At 56.4% G+C, this 13445-nt stretch overlaps 1 protein-coding gene and 1 pseudogene across 46 annotated transcripts in view; both read right to left on the bottom strand.

Moving 5' to 3' along the window:
- Positions 1-13445, bottom strand: part of EXD3 (exonuclease 3'-5' domain containing 3) — a 119087-nt gene that overhangs the window by 84286 nt on the left and 21356 nt on the right. For 21 of the 46 annotated variants that reach the window (XR_012424035.1, XR_012424037.1, XR_012424033.1 and 18 more), the window contains exon 2: positions 2951-3052. The exons of 1 other annotated variant lie outside the window; for it this stretch is intronic. Coding sequence is in view for 19 of the 45 variants with exons in the window: in XM_074015879.1 (XP_073871980.1) it covers positions 2951-3005 (55 nt within the window). In the remaining 26 variants the exon portion in view is untranslated. Of the gene's footprint in view, positions 1-1216; positions 2190-2371; positions 2455-2950; positions 3053-9804; positions 9928-12278; positions 12399-13445 lie in introns of all 46 variants that reach the window. 24 more of the 46 variants (XR_012424032.1, XR_012424034.1, XM_074015877.1 and 21 more) reach the window with 4 other exon arrangements.
- On the bottom strand, positions 28-1180 carry LOC135967568 (uncharacterized; annotated as a pseudogene).

Below are 13445 nucleotides of genomic sequence, written 5' to 3'. Positions count from 1 at the left end.
AGATGGAGAATGTTTCTTGGCCTCGGGGGAGGGAGAGAGGAACAGGAGCTCAGCCCCCTTTTCCTGCCCCCTGATGGCGCCTCCTGACCCAGCGTGGGAGGGCCTCTCCAGATGTGGCCACGTGGATGCTCCTCCAATGACCCGGACCAGGCACTCTACCTAAAAGGACAAACCCAGGCCTGGCTGTTTTCGGGGGCAGGGTCCCAGGGGCCACAGACACGGATGTCCTCCTCGGTGACCAGGGTGGCGCGGACAGGTGTCCAGACAGCGAGGCTGGGCCAGCACGGGGGCCAGGACACCTCCCGCGAAGCTGATCCAGGCCGGGCGCGGTGGCTCAAGCCTGTAATCCCAGCACTTTGGGAGGCCGAGACGGGCGGATCACGACGTCAGGAGTTCAAGACCATCCTGGCTAACACGGTGAAACCCTGCCTCTACTAAAAAAATACAAAAAACTAGCCGGGCGAGGTGGTGGGCGCCTGTAGTCCCAGCTACTCGGGAGGCTGAGGCAGGAGAATGGCGTAAAAACCTGGGAGGCGGAGCTTGCAATGAGCTGAGATCCGGCCACTGCACTCCAGCCTGGGCGACACAGCAAGACTCCGTCTCAAAAAAACAAAAAAAAAAAAAAAGAAGCTGATCCAGAGCCCGAGTAGAGGAGCCCGCTGGGGAGGGCTGAGCTGGGGCCTCTTGTGGGGCTGGCCTTGTTGACAGAGCTGGACACTGACCACATAAGGGCAGGTGCCTAAAGCGGCACAGGAGGGACGGGGGGATGTGGCCATTCCAGGAAGTGCCAGCCTGTCCCAGAGAGCGCCGAGGCTGTTCCAGAGGGCACCGTGTCGGCTCCAAAGGGCGCCAAAGCTGTTCCAGGGGGAGCACTAGGCTGTTCTAGGGGGCACCATGTCTGTTCCAGGGAGCACCAGGCTGTTCCAGGGGGCACCGAGCATATTCCAGGGGGCGCCGTGTCTGTTCTGGGGGGGCCATGTCTGTTCCAGGGGGCACCGTGTCTCCTCCAGGGAGCGCCGAGGCTGTTCCAGGGGGCGCCGAGGCTATTCCAGAGGGCTCTGTGTCTGTTCTGGGGGGGCCTGTCTGTTCCAGGGAGGGCCATTAATGTTCCAGGGGGCACTGAGGCTGTTCCAGGGACCCTGCTAGCTGGGGGTTGCACTTTGAAGACATCCCACTCTGCTTAGGTGGAGAAAAGGCTGTAGAAGCCCTTGGGTACCTGTGCAGGGAGAGTCAGCTCTGTGCTGAGGCAAAGCCAGGGTCCCATGCGCTCCCCGGCCCCGAGGGTGGTCTCCAGCGGCGGTAACAGGGCCTCATCCCACAGAGGTGCAGGCCCGGGGCCTGCAGATGGCTTTGGAGGAGGCGGTGGATGAACGGAAGGGTGAGGGGTCTGGGCCCGTCCCGAGGGACAGGTGCGTGGTCACGGCCCCACAGGACAGCCAGGGTTGTGCCTGCTGAGGGGGCCGCATCCACGCCAACCCCCGCCCAGCTCAGAGGCGGCCCCTCCCCCCGGACACGGTGACCTGAATACGTCAGGGAAGGCGATGTGCCTAGAGGTGCCCCACAGCCCTCAGCACCCACTGGGAACACAGGAGAGGAAGTCCCTGGAGTGGTCTGAGGCCCAAGGAGGCAGCTGCATGGGATAGGGAAACTGAGGCAGAGAGCCTCGGCTGCTGCCACGTGGGAGCGGGGCTTTCACAGGGGAGAGGGCCATGGCCCTGCCCCATGGAGGGGCTTCCAGGCAGGGCGTGTGTAGGGTGGGCCTGGGCAGAGGCCGGGGGGCGGTGAGTGAAAAGGCAGTAAACCCACAACAAACGGGGGGTCCGCAGCCCAGGGCGAGGCAGCCGGGCCAGGACCTGACAGCGCTCACTGCTGTTTACAAGGACTGCAGGGTGAAGGACATGAAGGGGTCCCAGGCCCCCTTCCCACCCCCTGCCCACAAAGACAGGGCCCTGGACAGCTCCCATGGGGGCCGAGCCCCTCCCAGGAGGCTTCCCGCCCCGGCCTGTCCCCGGCACAGAGAGCAGTCTGAGGCTCGGGCTGACACCCCAGGCACTAGGCAGCCTCCACTGCCTCCCAGCCTCTGTCTCCCAAACCCTGGCCCAGTCTTCAACTTGCAGGGTCTTGATTTGTAGGAACAGGAGGGAGGGAGGCTGCACCTCCCCTCGGGCTGTTTCTCTTCAGCGCTGAACCTGCCGGGGCAGCTGAGCTGAGCGGGGATGCAGCCTCCCTGGCTCTGCCCACAGGGGAAGGCCCCTCTCACCTCCCTGGCTCTGCCCACAGGGGAAGGCCCCTCTCACCTCCCTGGCTCTGCCCACAGGGGAAGGCGCCTCTCACCTCCCTGGCTCTGCCCACAGGGGAAGGCCCCTCTCACCTCCCTGGCTCTGCCCACAGGGGAAGGCCCCTCTCATTTCTCTTTTTTAACCTGAAAAAGCTGCTGGGAGGGCAGATGTTCTTCTTGATTCCAAGGGATGAAAAAAGGCTTAGTGTAAGAAACTAGGAACACTGAAGGCCACCACGGAACCGCCCGAGACCCAAGAGGCTGTGGGTTCCCTGAACCCCGGGAGGCGGCGCTGAGCACCCAAGGGGGTTTCGGGCCCTCTGCCTGGCACCCCGAGGGACAGAGGGGACCAGAGCTCCCACCTCTGCGACCAGCCCTGAGCGGCTGCACGGTCCCCGCCACCTCCCCCGGATGCTGTCACAGGCCTGGCGCCAGGCCACCCACGCTGGGGTCCAAGGAGGCGGCCTGTCTTGAACGCCGAGGACAGAGTTCACAGCAGGGCCTCCGGACTCACAGGGTCCCAAGCTGTGGACACTGTAGAGAGGCCTGCAGCTAGGGTCCAGTGGCCTGGCCCTCGTCACTGAGTAGAGTGGGCACCACCACCCCCGTGCACCCCCACGCACCTCCCCCGACAGCCCCAGGGAGACTCGGCACCATCAGGCTCAGACTCACCCGTGCAGCGGCGCTCACCAGTGGCGGGGTCACCAGTGGGGTCTCCTGGGTCCATCCTCAGGGCCGGGCCGAGGACGCTGGCAGGCAGCTAGGAACGAGGATCTGCAGAAACAATCAGGTGGGGCCCCTGAATGAAGAGCCCCCTCCAACAGGCAGCCCCTGGAGCCCACGGCCGCAGCCCCTGGAGGTGGTGGAGGGACCTGGTGCCCGGGGCCCCCAGTCGCTGAGCACAGCGGGCAGCTCCACACTCCTCTCCCAGCTGGCGTGACGGCTGCCAAGTTTGGACCCTGCATCCAGTTCCCCGCCAAACCGCCCCAGCTTTCAGCAGGGAGGGCAGGGGATGGGAGGGCCCCGGGGGGCACAGGAGACAAACCCACACGGGCGGGCAGAGGGGCCTATTCTTGAGGACAGCATGACTCCCCTTGCCATGGCCCCCTCAGGCTGTGTGTCCTGCCCCTGAGGGAGCCACATGGGAGACAGGCGCTCTCCTCCACCTGCAGGACCAGGGACCTGGGAGCGACGCCCTCAAGGCCGACCCAGCACACGGCTCCGTTAGAATCTAGGCGGCTGCTGACAGCTCTCATCCCAGGCGGTCCTCAGCCTCCCTCAGAGAGGTTTTTTTTCTTTTTTTTTCTTTTTGAGACAGAGTCTCTCTGCGATGCCCAGGCTGGGGTACAGTGGGGCGATCTCAGTTCACTGCAACCTCTGCCTCTCGGGTTCAAGTGATTCTCCTGGCTCGGTCTCCCCAGTATCTGGATTACAGGCATGTGCCATCATGCCCGGCTAATTTTTGTATTTTTAGTGGAGACAGGGTTTCACCATGTCAGTCAGGCTGGTCTCGAACTCCTGATCTCAGGTGATCCGCCTGCCTCAGCCTCCTGAGGTGCTGGGACTACAGGTGTGAGACACTGCACCCGGCCCCTGGGAGTGTTTTTGATGCAAAACCCCTGTCTAGCCTTACAAGGGTTACCCTTTTCCTTCAATCTGCTTACGCAAGGCTGCACACAAAAGCTTTCTTCGGGCGTGGTGGCTCAAGTCTCGCTCTGTCTCCCAGGCCGGAGTGCAGTGGTGTGATCTCGGTTCACTGCAAGCTCCGCCTCCCGGGTTCAAGCCATTCTCCTGCCTCAGCCTCCCGAGTAGCTGGGACTACAGGTGCCGCCACCACGCCCGGCTAATTGCATAAAAAGGCTTTCTTTGGGCGCGGTGGCTCAAGCCTGTAATCCCAGCACATTGGGAGGCCGAGACGGGTGCATCACGAAGTCACGAGATCAAGACCATCCTGGCTAACCCGGTGAAACCCCGTCTCTACTAAAAAAAAAAAATACAGGCCGGGCGCGGTGGCTCACGCCTGTAATCCCAGCACTTTGGGAGGCCGAGACGGGTGCATCACGAAGTCAGGAGATCGAGACCATCCTGGCTAACCCGGTGAAACCCCGTCTCTACTAAAAAAAAAAATACAAAAAAATAGCCGGGCGAGGTGGCGGTGCCTGTAGTCCCAGCTACTTGGGAGGCTGAGGCAGGAGAATGGCATAAACCCGGGAGGCGGAGCTTGCAGTGAGCTGAGATCCGGCCACTGCACTCCAGCCTGGGCGACAGAGTCAGACTCCGTCTCAAAAAAAAAAAAAAAAAAAAGGCTTTCTTCGACTGTATAGCTTTAGTTTGAATCACCCCCAGCAGTTACACAAAGCTCAGCACGAGAACTCCGAATCCTAACACAGGCGTGCAGGAGAGAGCTGCGCGGCCCTCCCCTAGGCAGCCCTCACAGCGGCCATTCCCGGGAAGACCGACTGTGTGTGTCTCAGTCACAGGCGGCATAGTCACGTCTTGGCCTTCAGTTTTACACATTACCGACCAGCTCAGCCCAGGCAGGGTGAGAATCTGTCTTACCTGCGGGCCAACACACACCCCTAAACACACAACAACACAACCTCCTAAACCAAGTTACGTGGACATTGTCTGTGGACTCAGGACTGACAGAGGCCGATCGTAGCCATGTCAACACCATTCCCAGCCATGTCACATGGAAGGTTAGGATGGCTTTTCCTTTCTCACGCGGGCTGCTCCAGACTCTGCTCTGCCGTGGGGGAGGGACTGCTGCTCTCCCACTGCAAACGATGTAAACCCCGATGATACATCTTAGGAAACCAGTTTACGGACAACAGGCAGTGTGAGGCTCCATTTCCCGACAGCAGAGCCGTGCCCAAGGCGGCCCCAGGACAGCTGCTCCCCACGCTGGAGCCCGGGCTGGGCACAGAGTCCCACCACGCTGAGGGGGCCGCTGGGGGTCACACACCGGCAGGAGGGGCTGCTGGGACAGCGAGTGTGGGGGCAGGAGAACCCCCAAGCCTCCCAGGACCCATGGCCCCAAGGCTGAGAATACAGTGGAGATACCAGAGGCCACATAGCACCTGACACACTGCAGTCCAGCCCAGCCCAGAGGAAGGACCACATCAAAACACAACCAGGACCAGAACAGCTACAGTTGAAGACCACGCTGAGAGGAAGGCCTGCTCCAGAGCCTCCCACCAGATCCAGACCAAACCCATGAAAGCCAGAGGACAGATCCAGACTAAACCCACGAAAGCCAGAGGACAGATCCAGACGAGACCCGCGAAAGCCGGAGGACAGATCTAGACTAAACCCGCGAAAGCCAGAGGACAGATCCAGACCAAACCCGCGAAAGCCGGAGGACAGATCCAGACTAAACCCGCGAAAGCCAGAGGATAGATCCAGACCAAACCTGCGAAAGCCGGAGGACAGATCCAGCCTAAACCCACGAAAGCCAGAGGACAGATCCAGACCAAACCCATGAAAGCCGGAGGACAGATCCAGACTAAACCCGCGAAAGCCGGAGGACAGATCCAGACGAGACCCGCGAAAGCCAGAGGACAGATCCAGACTAAACCTGCGAAAGCCAGAGGACAGATCCAGACTAAACCCGCGAAAGCCAGAGGACAGATCCAGACCAAACCCGTGAAAGCCAGAGAAGGACGGCCTCTGGGTGGGGGTCGAGTCCCACCCAGACCCAACTTAGGAGGGTTGAGAAAGGCCCTGGGCTCTCTGAAGAGCCCAGGACAAAATGTCAAGACACAACCCCACATTCAAGGGACTCAGCCAGAAGCTGAACAGCCCACAGGAGCAAAACACATGCTCTTCAGAGGACGATACCTCAATCCAGAGTTTCCACAATGGATAATTCACAAAACTCAGTGCATAATAAAAATCACAAGACCGAAAAAGAAACAAGAAAATCCGACCCATAAACAAGCAGAAAAACACAAAAAACAGAGAACAGAAAGCAGCTTTGAGGGAGGCCTCAACGTTATTGGTGTTGGCAAAGACTTTAACACAATGATTGCAACTGTGTTCATGGAATGAACAGAAAACATCTTCAAAAAGTTCAAGGAGGCCAGGCGCAATTTGGGAGGCTGGGGTGGGAGGATCACTTGAGCCCAGGAGTTTGAGACCATCCTATGCAACACGGTGAAACTCTGCACAAAAAAACTAAAAAGTAGCCGGGTGTGGTGGCTCGTGCCTGTGGTTCCTGCTACTCAGGGAGCTGAGGCAGAAGAGTCGCTTGAGCCCCAGAGATCAAGGCTGCAGAGAGCCGAGATCACACCACTGCCTTCCAACCTGGGTGACAGAGTGAGATCCTGTCTCAAGAAAACCCCAAAAAACCATGAATAAAATTTTAAAAATATGGTTTTAATGAGTAAAAGGAGAGAGAGAAATGAAGATTATGTGAAACTACATAAAAGAACTAAATGGAAACTCTGCAATAAAAAGTGTAATCACTGAAATGTGTTTGACTCACTGACTGTGCTTGACAGCTGACAGATGGCAGATGAGTCGGTGAATCTGAAAACAGATCAAGAAGGACCAGATTGAAAGAACGAGGGGGAAATGAACTGTGGCTCCACGGCCCACAGCCAAGCGTCCTCCGTTCCCCTGGTGAATGGCCCCCCCGCAGCACTGCACACCTGGCTGTGCGGTTCACACGCTTCGTGGAGACAGCCGTTCCCCAGCCTCTGCCTGCCTCCATCTGGACGGCTGCACTGAAGCCCTGCTCACCCGGGACTCCCTTCCCTCTTGTCCCCTGTGCTCCCCGAAGTTCACTCCTAGTTCTACGGGAGCACATTTTCCAGGAGCATCTCAGGCAGAACCGCAAGGGAGGAGCACTGAGTAGCCCTTTGCTTGTCTGAGAATGTCCCCATGACCATGTGCACCCAACTCCCCAAGACACACAGGCAACCACGTCCCCAAGACACACAACCACGTCCCCAAGACACACAGGCAACCACGTCCCCATGACACACACGCAACCGTGTCTCCGACACACAACCACGTCCCCAAGACACACAGGCAACCACGTCCCCAAGACACACAACCACGTCCCCATGACACACAGGCAACCACGTCCCCATGACACACAGGCAACCACGTCCCCAAGACACACAAGCAACCATGTCCCTGTGACACACAGGCAACCATGTCCCCAAGACACACAGGCAACCACGTCCCCGAGACACACAGGCAATCACGTCCCCGTGACACACAGGCAACCACGTCCCCAAGATACACAGGCAACTGCATCCCCAAGACACACAACCATGTCCCCATGACACACACGCAACCACGTCCCCAAGATGCACACACAACCACGTCCCCATGACACACAAGCAACCACGTCCCCAAGACACACAGGCAACCACGTCCCCATGACACACAGGCAACCACGTCCCCAAGACACACAGGCAACCATGTCCCCGTGACACACAAGCAACTGCGTCCCCAAGACACACAGGCAACATCTCCGTGACACAGGCACACAGATGTCCCCATGGCACACAGGCAACCATGTCCCTGTCACACACGCACACTGTCCCCGTGACACACGTGCAACAATATCCTCATAACACGTGCGCACCTACATCCCCATGACACACATAGACTGTCCCTGTGACATGTGGGCACCAACATCCCTGTGACACACATGCATCTATGTCCCGTGACACACGCACACCGCAGCTCCACTGGAAGCCTGGCTATGCGTGGCTGTGAGGCAGGGGTCATTCTCCTGATGGTCATGGTAATGCCCCTCTGCTGTCTTCTAGCCTCAGGGGTTGCTGAGAAATCTGATGCCCCCTGACTCAAGTGCCAGCGTCTTCTGGGGAGGCCCCAGGGCCGTGGCCAGATCCCAGCAGGATGGATGTGGCGTGGTCCCCTGGGGGCTCCATGGCTACCCTTTTGCATGTGGCTTCCCGATTGTGTCCTGCCCTCCATGCCCTCGGTTCTGTCCTCGGGAACTCCTGCTGTTTAGAACTTACACTTCCTGGGACTAACTCTGTGTTCTCATCTTTCCTCCTCTGCCTTTTTGGGAGATTTCCTGAACTTTATTTTGCAACCCTCTCATTGAATGGCTCATTTCTGCTCTTACAAATTTGATCCTATCCATGAGTTCTGGTTTTCTGACGCTTTTTCTGAGGGTCTCCTCTCTCATTCCTGGCTTCTCCTCCTACCCCCGTTATTAGTTCATTTTCACGCTGCTGATAAAGACATGCCTGAAAGTGGGGACAAAAAGAGGTTTAATTGGACTTATAGTTCCACATGGTTAGAGAGGCTTCAGAATCATGGTGAGAGGCAAAAGGCACTTCTTACATGGTGGTGGCGAGAGAAAATGAGGGCCAGGTACAGTGGCTCACTCCTGTAATGTCAGCACTTTGGAAGGCTGAGGCGGGCAGATCACCTGAGGTCAGGAGTTCATGACCAGCCTGGCCAACATGGTGAAACCCTGTCTTCACTAAAAATACAAAAGCAGCCAGGCACGGTGGCTCACGCCTGTAATCCCAGCACTTTGGGAGGCCGAGGCGGGCAGATCACGAGGTCAGAAGATCGAGACCATCCTGGCTAACACAGTGAAACCCCGTCTCTACTAAAAATACAAAGAATTAGCCAGGCGAGGTCGCGGGCTCCTGTAGTCCCAGCTACTCGGGAGGCTGAAGCAGGAGAATGGCAAGAACCCGGGAGACGGAGCTTGCAGTGAGCCAAGATCATGCCGCTGCACTCCAGCCTAGGCCATAGAGCGAGACTCCGTCTCAAAAAAAAAAAAAAAACAAAAGTAGCCAGGCGTGGTGGCAGTGCCTCCCAGCTACTCGGGAGGCGGAGGCAGGAGAATCACTTGAACCCGGGAACAGGGGTTGCAGTGAGCTAAGATTATGCACTCCAGCCTGGGTGACAGAGCAGAACTCCATCTCAAAAAAACAGAGAGAGAAAATGAGGAAGAAGCAAAAGCGGAAACCCCTGATAAACCCATCAGATCTCATGAGACTTATTCACTATCACAAGAAAAGAAAGGGAAAAACTGGCCCCCATGATTCAATTCCTTCCCACTGGGTCCCTCCCACAAGGGGAATTCTGGGAGATACAATTCCATTTGAGATTTGGGTGGGGACCTGGCCAAACCGTATCATTCCACTCCTGACCCCTCCAAATCTCATGTCCTCACATTTCAAAACCAATCATGCCTTCCCAACAGTCCCATAAAGTCTCAACTTATTTCAGCATTAACCCAAAAGTCCACAGTCCAAAGTCTAATCTGAGACAAGGTAAGTCCCTTCCACCTATGAGCCTGTAAAATCAAAAGCAAGCTAGTTACTTCCTAGATACAATGAGGGTACAAGTATTCGGTAAATTCCGTTCTGGGCTGGGCACAGTGGCTCATTCCTGTAATTCCAGCACTTTGGGAGGCTGAGGCGGGCAGATCACCTGAGGTTGGGGGTTTGAGACCAGCTTTACCAACATGGAGAAACCCCATCTCTACTAAAAATACAAAATTAGCCGGGTGTGGTACATGCCTGTAATCCCAGCTACTTGGGAGGCGGAGGCTTGAGAATTGCTTGAATCTGGGAGGCGGAGGTTGAGGTGAGCCAAGATTGTGCCATTGCACTCCAGCCTGGGCAACAAGAAGGAAACGCCATCTGAAAAAAAAAAAAACAAAACCAAAAAACCTGTTCCAAATGGGAGAAATTAGACAAAACCAAGGGGTTACAGGGCCCGAGCAAGTCCGAAATCCAGCAGGGCAGTCAAATTTTAAAGCTCCAAAATGATCTCCCATGACTCCAGGTCTCGCATCCAGGTCATGCTGATGCAAGAGGTGGGTTTCCTTGGTCTTGGGCAGCTCTGCCCCTGTGGCTCTGCAGGGTACAGCCTCCCTCCCAGCTGCTTTCATGGGCTGGTGTTGAGTGTCTGCTGCTTTTCCAGGCACACGGTGCAGACTGTCAGTGGATCTACCATTCAGGCATCTGGATGACAATGGCCCTCTTCTCACAGCTCCACTAGGCAGTGTCCCAGTAGGGATGCTGTGTGGGGGCTCCCACCCATTTCCCATTTTTTTTAGACGGTGTCTCGCTCTGTTGCCCAGGCTGGAGTGCAGTGGCGTGATCTCAGCTCACTGCAAGCTCTACCTCCCAGGTTCACACCATTCTCCTGCCTCAGTCTCCTGAGTAGCTGGGACTACAGGCGCTGCCACCACGCCCAACTAAATTTTTTTGTATTTTTAGTAGAGAGGGGATTTCACCATGTTAGCCAGGATGGTCTTGATCTCCTGACCTTGTGATCTGCCTGCCTTGGCCTCCCAAAGTGCTGGGATTACAGGCGTTAGCCACCACATCCAGCCCCCACCCATTTCCTTTCTGTACTCCCCTAGCAGAGGTTCTCCATGAGGGCCCCACCCCTGCAACAAACTTTTGCCTGGACATTTAGGCATTTCCATACATCTTCTGAAATCTAGGCAGAGGTTCCCAAACCTCAGTTCCTGACTTTTGTGGACCCACTGGCTCAACACCACATGGAAGCTGCCAAGGTTTTGGGCTTCCACCCTCTGAAGCCACAGCCCGAGTTCTATGTTGGCCCCTTTCAGCCATGGCTGGAGTGGCTAGGACACAGGGTTCCAAGTCCCTAGACTGCACATAGCACAGAGACCCCGGGCCTGGCCCACAAAACCACTTTTTCCTCCTGGGCCTCCAGGCCTGTGATGGGAAGGGTTGTCATGAAAGTCTCTGACATGACCTGGAGACATTTTCCCCACGGTCTTGGGGATGAACATTAGCCTCCTTGCTACTTATGCAAATTTCTGCAGCTGGCTTGAATTTCTCCTCAAAAAATTGCTTATTCTTTTCTACTGCATCACCAGGTTGCACATTTTCTGAATTTTTACGCTGTTTCCCTTTTTAAACAGAATGCTTTTTTTGTTTTGTTTTTGAGATGGAGTCCTGCTCTATCACCAGGCTGGAATGCAATGGTGTGATCTCGGCTCACTGCAACCTCTGCCTCCCTGGTTCAAGTGATTCTCCTTCTTCAGCCTCCTGAGTAGCTGGGATTACAGGTGTGTGCCACCATGCCCGGCTAATTTTTGTATTTTTAGTAGAGACGTGGTTTCATCATATTGGTCAGGTTGGTCCTGAACTCCTGACCTCGTGATCCGTCTGCCTCAGCCTCCCAAAATGTTGGGATTACAGGTGACAGCCATTGCGCCCAGTCCCAGAATGCTTTTAACAGCATCCAAGTCACTTTTTGAATGCTTTGCTGCTTAGAAATTTCTTCCTCCAGATACCCTAAATCACATCTCTCTCAAGGTCAGAGTTCCATAAATCTCTAGGACAGGGACAAAATGCCGCTAGTCTAGTCTCTTTGCTAAAAGATAACAAGAGTCACCTTTGCTCCAGTTCCCAACAAGTTCCCCATCTCCCTCTGAGACCACCTCAGCCTGGACCTTATTGTTCATATCACTATCAGCATTTTTGTCAATGCCATTCAACAAGTCTCTAGGAGGTTCCAAACTTTCCCACATCTTGTCTTCTGACCCTCCAAACTGTTCCAACCTCTGCCTGTTACCCAGTTCCAAGTCACTTCCACATTTTTGGGTATCTTTTCAGCAATACTCCACTCTACTGGTACCAATACCAATGTACTGTATTAGCCTGTTTTCACGCCACTGATAAAGACATACCTGAGATTGGGCATAAAAACAAGTTTAATTGAACTCACAGTTCCACATGGCTGGGGAGGCCTCAGAATCATGGTGGAAAGCGAAAGGCACTTCTTACACGGTGGCGGCAAGAGAAAATGAGGAGAAACCAAAAGTGGAAACCACTGATAAACCCATCAGATCTCGTAAGTCTTATTCACTACCATGAGAATAGCACGGGAAAGACCAGCTCCCATGATTCAATTACTGCCCCCTGGGTCCCTCCCACAACAGGTGGGAATTCTGGGAGATACAATTCAAGTTGAGATGTGGGTGAGGACACAGCCAAACCATATCACCCACCTCGGGAGACCCCGTGGCTCGGCTTGGCTCATTTCATGCAGGGTCCCTGGCGCTGATCCCTCTCCTCTCCATGGCAGTGTGGGGACTGCGATGCGTATCTGAGAGTGAGGCGCTAGTCGTCTGCTTGGAAATGAGTTGGAGGCACCCCAGGAGTGGGACCCCGCAGTGAGTGACCCAAGGGGCCCCGGAAGATGCAGACCTGACTGCGTCTCCCCCGGGACGGTCTGTCCAGGAAAAAGTCCTCCCAGCCGCACCTGCCAGCCACCGGGTTTGGGGGCACGGGCAGGGAGCTGCAGACCCCACTCCTCTGCAGCCCTCCCCACCCTCAGCCCAGCTGCAGCGGCACTCAGAACACCCTGGCCCAGGGTCTCCAAGGGTGAGGGCCGCAGGGTCTGGCAGCACCCCATGAAGGCTGCCCCAGGTCCCGGTTTCAGCCCTCCAAACCCCCGTACGCAGGGAACCTGGGCCTCCATTCCTGAGCCCCCAAGTTTTTGCCCCTCCCATTCTCTTTGCCCCTAAGGGATTTTGCCTTTTTAATTCTTTTGCTGTCACCTTAATTGGCCTTAGGGGAGATGGACCAGCAGGCCTGAGATCCAGGGTGTTAGGGCTCCTCCCAGCAGGGCAGAACCAGCCACGCAGAGCCCACCGCCAGCCTCCAAGGGCTCCAGAAAGGGGGTCGCTGCCTTCTCAGAAGGCCCTCTCCACCATGCCCAGAACCGTGAATGCCCCGGCCTGGGCTTTTCACCAGGAAATGAAGGGAAAGACAGACCTGTGGGATGGAGGTGGGTCCCAGCGGGGGCAGTCACACCCCCATGCCATCTCTGCACAGACCCCGAAGGATGTGGAGTGTCCTCCAGGGCCGTACAAAGCATCACAGGGTGCGAGCGACAGGGACGTGTGTCCTCACTGTCCCGAGGCTGCAGCTCTGACACTGGGTGGGGAGGGTGGGCCCCACTCCCTGGGTCTCCTCCCTGGGTCCTCACGGGTACCCCCATGTGTGTCTGTGTCCTGATCTCCCCTTCTTATGGCGACACCAGTCCTACTGGATTAGGGCCTACCCCAACAACTTCATTTCACCTCTGCAAAGACCCCATCTCCAAATACAGTGACATGGGGCCTAGGGCTTCAACATGGCAATTGGAGGGAAACAACTCAGCCCACAGCATA

Source organism: Macaca fascicularis, chromosome 15 (genome assembly GCF_037993035.2).
Source record: "Macaca fascicularis isolate 582-1 chromosome 15, T2T-MFA8v1.1".
Classification (NCBI taxonomy): domain Eukaryota; kingdom Metazoa; phylum Chordata; class Mammalia; order Primates; family Cercopithecidae; genus Macaca; species Macaca fascicularis.
This window is presented reverse-complemented; position numbering and strand designations above follow the sequence as displayed.